The sequence below is a fragment of the Myotis daubentonii genome, chromosome 9, assembly GCF_963259705.1.
Source record: "Myotis daubentonii chromosome 9, mMyoDau2.1, whole genome shotgun sequence".
Taxonomy (NCBI): domain Eukaryota; kingdom Metazoa; phylum Chordata; class Mammalia; order Chiroptera; family Vespertilionidae; genus Myotis; species Myotis daubentonii.
In genome coordinates this window covers 25,536,781-25,548,317 of record NC_081848.1, presented here as the reverse complement: position 1 = coordinate 25,548,317, position 11,537 = coordinate 25,536,781, and the positions used below count along the sequence as shown (strand labels likewise).

The 11,537-nt window shown below is 41.2% G+C and overlaps 1 protein-coding gene across 1 annotated transcript; it reads right to left on the bottom strand.

Moving 5' to 3' along the window:
- Positions 1 to 8,834: 8,834 nt before the first annotated feature.
- LOC132242050 (dnaJ homolog subfamily C member 17-like) lies at positions 8,835 to 9,813 on the bottom strand. Its single transcript, XM_059710977.1, has one exon. It carries the CDS (start codon positions 9,794 to 9,796, stop codon positions 8,888 to 8,890), a length of 909 nt encoding a protein of 302 aa, XP_059566960.1. The 5' UTR covers positions 9,797 to 9,813; the 3' UTR covers positions 8,835 to 8,887.
- Between the last annotated feature and the right edge of the window lie 1,724 nt (positions 9,814 to 11,537).

The following is an 11,537-nucleotide window of genomic DNA, read 5'->3' as shown; positions in this document are numbered from 1 at the left end:
AGTGCTCCAGTCCTGAGTTCCACTTGCCTGTGGAGTAGGGTGTGGGGTTGAGAGGCGGTCTCTCGAGGCAGCTTTCTGTGGGCTTCTGCACCAGAGCCAAGGTGACCGTCTGAGACTAAGCTGTCAATCAAGTGAGAATAGATGAGGAGTTAAAAAGCAAGCAGGTGGGAGATTTCAGAGAACTGACTTGTGATGTCACCTTGGGTGGCGGGAAGATGAATTCAGGGGGAAGCAGTAACTTTTTAAGGAAGGGCTGTGGCCTCTGGCATGATAGGGGCCATGACCAGTTAAGCATACCGACAAAAGAGAGCATTATTCATGGTTATGTTCCTAATGTGGTGCCTAAAACACCGTAGCTACTCACCAGATTCTGTTGACTAAATGGATTCCTTTCGTGGAGCCAAAAATAAAGGCCAACTTTAGGTTTCCCTTCAGACCTGGAGAAGCAGCTACTGTGTAACAACTCTTGTTCCTTCTAGCCTCTTCAGGCAAACATGAATAAATTCAAGAGATGATCTTTATTATATTTCTCCATGAGTGGGGAGCTGTTGTTAATCATTCCAGATGAGACGATAATCCAACATATCTCTGGTCCTCACCCAGAAAAAGTTCTACCCCTGAACTTATTTTAAGGAGGTCCCGCACTTCCCTGGGATGTGCTCAAAGCCGTGAACAGGTGGATTTAAGAAGAGGAGAATGAGAAAGATGCAGCTTAGCAAATGCTTTCCATTGGCTGCACGGGAGCTACAAAGTACTGGGGTAGGATCTACGTGTCTCACCACCGGAACGTTCCATGCAGAGATTGATGGGAGAGCATCACCACAGGTCACGTGCAAGGTCACACAGCTAGCACATGGGGAGTTTGCTTTTGGCTAACAGCTGGCTTCCTCACAGACTCTACTTTGGCTAAGGTGTGTGCCCAAAGTGAAGCTGTCAGAGTCCGGTACAGTCAGGCTTGCAGAGAGAGAGCTGTTCCCTAGCTTCCCCTCCATGGACCTTTGCAATTTATTTTTGTTGATTTATTTTCATTTGTTTTAACCAAATTCGAAATTATAAAGCTATCCCATCTTAGTTTATTAGCTTCGATTCATCTCTCCAGCCTGCCTAATCTTTTCCGGTCCTAATTATGCAATCAAGTATATTCAACATTTTTTTGAGTACCTGCTCCATGTCAGGTGCTCTGTAGACTGACTTTAATTTTTCACAACAAACCTGAAAGTGTAATTAACATTCCCATTTTATAGAATATAAAGCTAAGGCTCAGCAATGGCTTACCCAAGATGACATGCTAACATGTGGGCAGAGGTAGAATTTGAAACCAGTATTTTTTTTCTCACACCAAACCCATGCCTGTCCAGATTATGATGGGCTTACTGCATCAGAACTTTGATAAGGCTGCTCTGGATGAAGATACTGGGCCCACGCACAAGCCCTGCCACCCAGAGGCGGAATTCCTCTGAGTCACCATGGCTTAAAGGCAAACGGGCTGAATCTCCCTGGTGCTTTGCTATCGCTACAGATGTCTTCATGCTGACCAGAAAGGCATCCTGGCATTTCAGAAGGTACAAATAACCGAGGTACCTGTGCCTCTTACCTTCCTTACCTATTGGTCCAATCTGACCCTTTATTAAAGAAAGTTAGATTTGTCCAACATGACTTGTTCCTTAAAGAAACCATACTAAAACCCATGGCAATGGTGTCCTCTGCCGCGTTTACATCCCATCTTCCTTTCTCTTCCTGCTGCCCTTACCTTGTTTCAGTAAGGACTTGACGGGTCTTACATGCATACTAAATAATAGGAAAGCATAAATATGCACTATTAAGCAGGACTAAGGAGTTTTCAATCAGAATGGGGATACTGGCCAGGGGCAGAAAACAGAATCCAATTATGCAGACTAGAGGTTTTCAGAGTTGATAAGGTTGAGGCTGAAGCTGTTTCCTTGCAGTTCAGAGTAAAATTTGAGGTTGTGCACTACATAGTTCTTATCAAAATGGTAAAAAAAAAAAAAAAAAAGTTCATGCTGGGTATTCAGCAGAAGAAAACTTTGTCTGCTATTTAGTTCTAGAGGGAAAGCTTCCCAGCCTGTTTTATGAAGAGCACTGAAAAGCACATTTTTATGTTCACATTCGACCCTTTCCAGAACCTTACTTGAATGCACATCATCCTTACCTGTTGGTAGCTTGCAAAATCCATTTCTGCCCTTTTATGAAAAGTAGAATTAACTTATATCCGGTGTCTAGTACTTTTAACCGCTTTTACAAATCCCCAGAGAGGCTCCAGGGGATGCTTAAAATCAAGGGGGAAATTTCCTAGAAGAAAGAAAGAGATAGACTTATCTTACCAAAAAGGTTTATATAATTTAGTCAATAAATTTGAGCACCTAGCATATGTGGAATTAAATGATAAACTCAAACTTTTCAGTTGACAAATTTGAGCACCTGCTATCTGTAGAACTAAATGATAAACTCAAACTTTGAATCAGTCTTGAAAATATTAAAAGAAACTACATTACCATGATATTTCATGGGAAAAATAATTTTGTTGAAGTAAGTATTTGGAGAATCCAAGTGTAAGGCCATTTATTGCCCTTCTCAGAAAAAAAGAGGACGAGAAAGTCAGGGAATGTCTACATTCCGGCCATCACAGGAGCACCATGAACGAGGAGCACTTTGAGAATAGGCAAGTGTGACAAATTTAAAACCCCGTGTGCTCTGCTTCTTTTGCGATTGTGAAATACAGCACTTACAAAATAGTGCACAAGGCGGGTCTGTATGATCTGTGGTAACTATAAAGCAAATGTCCATGTAACTACCACTCTAGTCAAGAAAGGGAACATTGTCAACACCCCAGAAACCCCTTTTTCTGCCGCTTCCCATCACAAACATCTCCACCCACGAGTTTTGTTAGAGAATATTCCTAGGAGTGAAACTGTAGGGTGTTAGGTGTTGTGCATCTTCAAATTTACCTAATAAATGCCATGTTCTTTTTCAAATCGGTGGTTCCAATGTATACGCCCTTGTCTGGCCATCATTTGGTAGTGTAAGATGTTTAAATTTGGGAAGCTATGAAACCTTATCTCTTTAACTTACATTTCCCTGATGACTAATAAGTTGAACACTTTTTCATATGCTTATTCTATATTTGGATCTCCTCTTTTGAGAAGTACCTATTTGGGAGTTTTGTCTATTGTGTTGTTTATCTTTTCTTACTGATTTGCAGGAGTTCCCATATATTCTGTATTTTGTTGGTTTTATGACATAAATATCTTTTCCCTCTCTGCAGCTTGCCTTTTTTATTCTCTTCATGGTGGTTTTTTTTTGTTTGGTTGGTTGGTTTGTTTGTTTTTTGAGAAACAGAAGTTCTTAATCTAATGTGGTCTAATTTATCAAAATTTTCTTTTATTATTACATTTAAAAAACCTTTAAAAAATCATCCTCTAGTCTTTCTAATCTTGCCTTCCACATGGAATTGACTTTGTGTATGGGGGAAGGCAGTTGTCTCAGCACCATTTATGGTGAAGACTGACCTTGTCCCATTAATCTGCTGTGCCACTCACACCATGTATTTCTACCCACATAGTAATGGTTAGGTTTCAGGGCTCTCTACTCTGTTTTATTGATCTACTTACCTATTTGTGCCCTAAACCACATCTGCTTCATTTTTTTTTAATATATTTTATTGATTTTTCACAGAGAGGAAGGGAGAGAGATAGAGAGAGTTAGAAACATCGATGAGAGAGAAACATCGATCAGCTGCCTCCTGCACATCCCCCACCGGGGATCTGCCCGCAACCCAGGTACATGCCCTTGACCGGAATCGAACCAGGGACCTCTCAGTCCGCAGGCCGACGCTCTATCCACTGAGCCAAACCAGTTTCGGCTTTTTTTTTTTTTTTTTTTAGCTTTAAAATTAGCCTTGATTTCTGGTAGACCAAAATCTCTAGCCTATTCTTGACCATTTTAGGTTCTTAAAATTTCCATAAAAATCTTAGCATCATCTTGTCGAATCCCACAAAATCTGTGTTAGAATTTTGTTTGGAATTACAAAAATCTCTACATGAATTTGGGGAAAATTTTCATTTTTGCAATATTGAGTCTTTGAATCTATGCTGATATTTATATTTTTGAAGCAGGTAAACCTAGGAAATTCTGCTCTACATAGTCCTTTGTACCTGGAACAGACATGACTCACCCACATGAGATTTTTAATTTAGAAGTTAACAACTTGTGGACGGTGGCCCCATGTGGGGAACATTTTTCCGGTGAGGACTGTGGCAGAATCCTTCAGCTTTGGAGGGCGGCCACAGGTCGAGTTCCAGAGCAGCATCTGCAACATTGCTGGAGTAGTGGATGAATTCCTTTCTTGCTGCCTGGACTTAACCATTGTCTCTAGAAGCTTAGCATCAGTGTGAGCTGCCCAGTCTCTGGAGTCAGTTCTGTGTTTTGCAACTAACCACTCTGATCCTGTTGTAAATGGAATATTTTTTTTTAAATGTCATTTTCTGGATTTTTGTTTTGTTTTGTTTTGTAAACATATAGAAATGGAACTCACTATTATATATTCACTAGAGCCTGCAGGATGGGGCTGAAATTAGCTCTCCGACAACCCCCAAGGGGGTCCCAGATTGCGAGAGGGCACAGGCCAGGTTGAGGGACCCCATCGGTGCAGATCTGGGCTGGGGAGAGACGTGGGAGGTTGGCCAGCCAGGGAAGGATGGCGGGAGGGGTGCGGGGCATGTCCAGCCTATCTCACTCAGTCCCTATTGGCCAGACCCCAGCAGCAAGCTAACCTATGGGTCGGAGCATCTACCCCCTGGTGGTCGTGCACATCATAGCAACTTGTCAACCAGTCGACTGTCTGTCCCCTGGTGGTCAGTGTATGTCATAGCAAGTGGTTCAGCGGCCTTAGCATATCATTAGCATTTATGTTTTGATTGGTTGAATGGCGACCAAGTGACCAGCCACTTAGCATATTAGGCTTTTATTATATAGGATTGTATTAAAATTTGTTGCCCTGATTTTTAATATATTTATCCTTATGTTATACATTTTTGACTTATATATTTTTAGATCTTATTGGATGAAAAAGATTTTAGAATTGTTATTTTTCCTGGTAAATTAATAGTTTATTACTAAAATATGCTATTTCTATCACTAATAAGGCTTTTTGCTATAAGGCTATTTTAGCTAATATTAATATAGATATATTATTTTTCTTTTGATTAATATTTGCATTGTGTACCTTTATTTTTATTTTCAAACTTTCTCTATCTTCATATAAGCAAGATTAATCTTCTAATTTCTCAGTTTTTAATTTTTAGTGAGATATTTAATATAATTACGAATATATTTGGATTTAAATTAAACAGTGTATTTTTTACTTTCTATTTGTTCCACCTATTGTATATTTCCTTTTGCTTCTTTCTTGTCTTCTTTTGGATTGATTGTTTTTGTTGTAATTTCATTTTATTCTATTCGTTTGGGAGTTTCTGTTCTTTTAGTGGTCACCCTAGAAATTAAAACATGCATATGTAATGAACCTTTAGAGTTAATCAAAGCTGTTACCTCCTTTCAGATCAGATCACATGGAACATTGGAGCACTTTACTTCATTTACAGCACGAATACTTCACACATTATTATGTTTTTTTCATTCTATTTTTAAAATCCCACAAATCATTAATGTTTTATGCAGCCCATGTCCATTTCAAATTGCCCACATATCTACTATTTCTTAGCTCTTTCTTTAATCTTGTACCTCAGACTTGCATCTGTTATGATTTTCTGTCTACTTAGAGCACTTCCTTTAAAATTTCATTCTAATCAGAACTAATTTTGGCGAGCTCTCTCTCTCTGTTGGTTTGCCTGAAAAATATCAATTTATTCTCATTTTTAAATTTTTTAAAATGAGAATGCTACAGGTTTTAGTATGAAAGTTGCCATTTATTTTCTCTCAGCACATTGGCGATATCACTTCCCTGTCTCCCAGCTTCTTGAGCGTTCAGGTGGAGTTCTAACCTATTGCTCCTTTGAAGGTAAACTACCTTTTTTTCTACTTTTAGGACTTAATCTTGTAGGCAAAAACTGTATGTAGTTTCACTAGGGAGAGTTTGATTAGGATTTCTTTTTGTTTATTCTACTTCGGAATCACAATTCCAAATCTGTGAACTGGTGTTTTTCATCAGCTTTGAAAAAATTCTCAACCATTGCCTAAACAAATATTGCCTCTGCCCCATCCATTCTACTCCCTTCTAGCACCCTGATTAAGTGTTTTAGAACTTCTTGCTCTATCCTTCGTGTCTCTTAATCTTGCTTCCATGTCTTCCATTATTTTATCCCTATGTTTCATTCTATATAACTTTTTCTGGCCTGCCTTCCAACTATATCCTTTACCTATGTCTAATGGGCTTTTAAGCCTCTCAGGTCGTGAATATTGATAACTGCTTTTCCATGTTCTATTTGATTCTTTTTGTAATCTTCTAGATAACGTTTTATAATTTTCCTCTTTCCTGAGGTTACTTTCAAGTTTGTTTTTATTTATTTGAACAAAGTGAGCCTCTTTTTAAAAAATTTGATCATTTTAATATCTGAAGTCCTTGCGATTCTCTGCTCTTGTTTATTGCTGGCTCTCGCTAATAGTGCTTTGCTTCCTTGTATACTTAGTAAAATTTATTTTATTGTCTGTTGATCACTATTTTTGAAATATTACTGTGGTGTTCTTTTAGGTCTAGGATAAAAGATCCTTTCTCTGGAAAGAATTTGGGTTTTCTTGTGTAAGTCATCAAAGGAAGCGTTTCCAGGATAGTACCACCAGGTGACGTGCTATGAATTTGGACTGTAAACCCATTAGAGATAGGGGTTTTGATTTCAGTTTCACAAGGACGAGTTTTGTTGATTTTGTTTGTTTGTTTTGAATTCCTTCATGGCTATAATCAATGAAGTTAACTTCCTTTGAAGTTCTCTGGGCTGCAAGTGAGTTTCCTTCTGATTCAGCCTTACTCTAATGTGTAGCCCCTTTAGGATCCCAGCTTAACATGACAGGGGTCTCCTTGGACAGTCATGAACTTCGACCTCTATTCCCAGCACCACAAGAGCATCAAAACCAAGTTCAAATTCTTCTGCTCTCGCCCTAACCAGTTTGGCTCAGTGGGTAGAGCGTCGGCCTGCAGACCGAAGGGTCCCAGGTTCGATTCCGGTCAAGGGCATGTACCTTGGTTGCCGGCACATCCCCAGTAGGGTGTGTGCAGGAGGCAGCTGTTCGATGTTTCTCACTCATTGATGTTTCTAACTCTCTACCCCTCTCCCTTCCTCTCTGTAAAAAACCAATAAAATATATTTTAAAAAAATTTCTTCTGCTCTCTATTCCTGCTTAAGCCCTCTGAGTTCACACACCCCTTTATAATTTAGTTCGGTAACTTCTTATAATCTTAATACATTAATCACAATATACTAATATATGTATAATACCCCATAAATGAGTGACTTCTCACAACAGAGATATATTCTTGATAATATACATCTCCATGTCAAGTTGGCAGGTGGTGTGCTCCACATTTGTCTCACTCAGGGATCCAGGCAGTTGACAGAAGCATGGTCATCTGGAAGTGGGAAGGGATATGGTGAATCATACATGGACCTTAATTAGCTCCGCTCCTATTTTATTGTCCAAAGCAAGTCACATGGCTGCACTAGCTTCAAGGTGGCTGGGAAGGACAATGCTACCATTTGCTCAGAAGGAGGAGAACTTGAAATATTGGTAAACATTCCTAATGACTAGCATTCTTACCAACTCTTCCATGTTTTTAAGGTGGTACTTCTTAAATATAATATTTGCAGTATTTGTGGTCGTTTTTAGCAGGAAAGTTGGCCAAAAGAATCCTTTGTTCATATTACGTTCCCTTTTTTAATGCCTAGTAATATCCAACAAGTCTTGGCTACATACCTGTCTCTGGATTAAATCTCTCTCCCACCAGTAGTCTCAGGGTGTTGAAAAGCAAGTTGATAGTTCTCTAAGATACTCAGGGTTATTTCATTTACTTTCACAGGACTGTAAACTTTAACCATACATTTTTTATAATAGCAAAACTTGTTTAACATTTATTTTAGGAAATTTTATTTGTTCACTTAGACTGTTAAGTACACTTGTTAGAGGAAATTGATTTTGCCTTAAATGCACTCACCAAGACTATCAGATCCTAGTGAAGTTTCTGTTCTCTGCATCCTGCTTGAAATAAATAGCACCTCTAGCAGATTTCAAGTGCAATATGAAGATTTTTTTTTTCTCCAAGAAGGTCAAGAATGTTTGACCACATAGGAGATATAGAGTGAACAAGACAGGTAAGACTCCTGATCTTCTAGAGCTGACATTTTCAAGCAAAGGTCAGAAAACTGCAGGCTACAGGCCAAATCTATTTTCTCTGCCTTTGTCAGCTGCCTGAATGTCCATGTCCACAGTGACCTCGGAAGCCACATGTGAAAATGGCATGTCTCAGCCTGGGCCCTTGAGTGACAGAAAGGAGACAGAGACACCCCCACTATGAATGAAAATCAAAGTTCAATTGAATTAATGTATTCACGTTTCAATAGTATAAATGTTGGGATCCAGCCTCAGCCGGTCCAGGGGTTCCGAAGGTGTGGACGGAGTCAGCAAAGAAGGAAGGACACGAGGCAGTGTTCAGTTGATCAGCATAGCCAGGTTCTCCCTTTATTGTCCTGTTACAACTGTATTTATACCATTTGATCCTATAAGCATGCCTCTATAGTTACATCATGGTATGTTTTGGGTCCTCCTTTGCTCCTTTGACCTACATTTCCTTGTTTTTATTTTTATTTTTAGACTTAAAAAAAAGTTTATTAGTGAAAGGGGCTGTGGGGTGGTGGGCTGGATGCTACGTCAGCTGCCCCACCTTGTCCTCCTGCTGCATCTGGGCAATCAGCTGCTGCCGCTCAGCTGCTTGGCGCATGCGCATCATGACGAGGCTTTCGTAGTCCCTCTCGGACACCACCGAGCCCTGTGACCGGCCTGGGTGGCCGGGGCCGTCCTTGCCCTGGGGCCGTCCCTCCAACCAGGAAATCTTCAGAGGATTATCAACCAGGCCCACTTCATTCTGGACAGCCAGCTCCGCAGCCTTGATGGTTGCAAACTCCGCCACGGCGGTGCCTGCCTTCTTGCTGGAAAGTACCAGATTGAGCACCTCTCCGTACTTTTGAAGAAGCTGCAGGAGGATATCTCTGGAGTAGCCGCCTTTTGACCCCTCCTCTCTGCACTTCCATTTTAGCTTTAGCTTGGGAGTTCCTTTGCCTTCAGGATGTTCTGCCTTTCCTCTCAGCCTCTGCTCCCGTTCCTGGCGTATCTGCTCCTGCATCAGCCTCTGCTGTTTTTCCAGCTGCCGGGAACCCTCTTCTCGCAGGCGCTCGATCTCCTGCTCCAGTGTCCTGGTGCCCCGGCTCTCCTCCTCCTCCTGGGCCTGGGCCTGAGCCTGCCGCTCCCGGGCCTCCAGGTCAAGCTTCACTTTCTTCCTTCTCTCATCTAGTTTCTGGGTCCTCTCTGCTGCCTGCTTCTTGGCTTTCCTGACCTTGTCATACTCGGCCCTGGCTGCAGCATCAGTCAGTACCTCCAAGGCCTGAGAAAGCTGGTGGAAGAGTTCAGCTGCTCTGGGATTATCCGGATTTTTGTCTGGATGGCAGGAGAGGGCCTTCTGCCTATATGCCTTCTTCACCTCTTTGACCGCCGCCTTCTCCTCAATGCCTAGCAGCGCATACAGGTCCATCTGTAAGAGCTCCTTGGCCACCGACATGGTTCCAATCCTGACTGGATTCGGGTGCCAGTTGTTGGGGTGCAACCCCAGCAGGTCCAGGGGTTCCCAAAGGTGTGGACAGAGTCAGCGAAGAAGAAATGACACGGAGACAGCGTTCAGTTGATCAGCAGCCTAGCCAGGTTCTGTAGTCAGGTTCTCCAGCCAGGTTCTCCAGCCAGGTTCTGTCTTTATTCTGTTACATCTGTATTTATACCAGTTGATTTTAATCCTATCCATTCTATTCCAAAGGTTAGGGCGTTTGTTATCTCCATTCCAAGGTCACTATTCTATTGTTCTGTTAAGCTACAAGGAAGTAACTGAAGGAGATTATCCTAAGTAAAGATTATGTAGTTTAAACCTGATTGTTCGTAGTTAAAGTGATTAACTACCCACCTGGCACTTAGTTAAGGGGTTTTACTGATTTATTCCCTTCCTTAGTCCTGTTAATCCCTAACTCCAAGGAAAAATCTCCACCTGGGGAAACAACCTTTCTTGGAGAGGTGACCTTGGTTAAAACACATAGCGCTAAGAAGGGGAGCAAACATATTAAGAACAGTATGCCATATACGCCAGGTCCCTTGAAACATATGCTGTGCAGATGTTTCTTCCCTGCAGCAACTGTGTCAAGCAGCAAGGATGGACTGGCTTCCAGCAAATAAACACACATTCACATATACACACAACCACACAGGGTTCTGGATGGTGGGCGATATGAGGATACACTGTGTGGAAGAGGTGCAGAGGAGGAGGAGCAACAGTAATGAAGGTTTGGGGAGAGAATAATGAACATGTATGAGACACTGGAGCCAGTAGAGAGCTGGAATGGATCTGTCCAGAGCACAGATGAGAGTTCCTGGCTGGAGAGACTAGATCTGGAGTTGTCATCATTTTAAAGGAATTGAAGACATTGGCAACTGGGAAGGTGTATATCGCTGTCGAATGTATCTTTTCTCTCTGGACACAAAGCTGATGTGCAGAGCCCCAGGGTGGTATCCCAGGTCTTTAATTGTGAAAGAGATATCTATTCTGAAAAATGCTTTTGTTGTCCTATGAACTGTATTGGAAGGTACACATCTCCTTTGGAAATGGGGAGTGACTCCTCCCTTTCATTACCAGAGCCTGAGCAAACAGGTGGCACAGTGGCCTCTGACTCCAATTCAGACCTAGTGAATGCTAAGGAGAACAGCTGCTTTGAAACGCTAGAAACGCGTAAACCAGCAGCTAGCAATACAGTGGGGCCTTGACTTACGAGTTTAATTCATTCCAAGACCGAGCTTGTTAAGGAGCTCGTTAACTCAAATTACTCTATCAACTCAATGCAAAAAATCGGCCGAGAGACCGCTGGAATCTCAAAAAACTCGTTAGTCGGGACACTCGTAAGTCAAGGCCCCACTGTATAGCAAAGGTGGAGATTTATTGAAGAACATGCGCAGACTCCCACATGGGGAGGGGAAAAGGGTCCCCAAACAATTTTTTTCTGATTAATACATGGTTAATCTGCACATGGATTTATACCATACTATTAATACATAAGTATTTCAGGATAAATTGCCATATATAAAATATAACACTGTATTTTTAAGAGTATAAAATTCTCACAAAGTCATACACAAAAGTTCTTACCACTGACCTTGAATGATTCTAGCCATTGCTGGCAATACAAAAATGCAGCTCCCTATTCCTATACCACTAAAAAATAAAATTTTCCAGAAGAAGAAAGAGTATACCTAAAACAAAACAA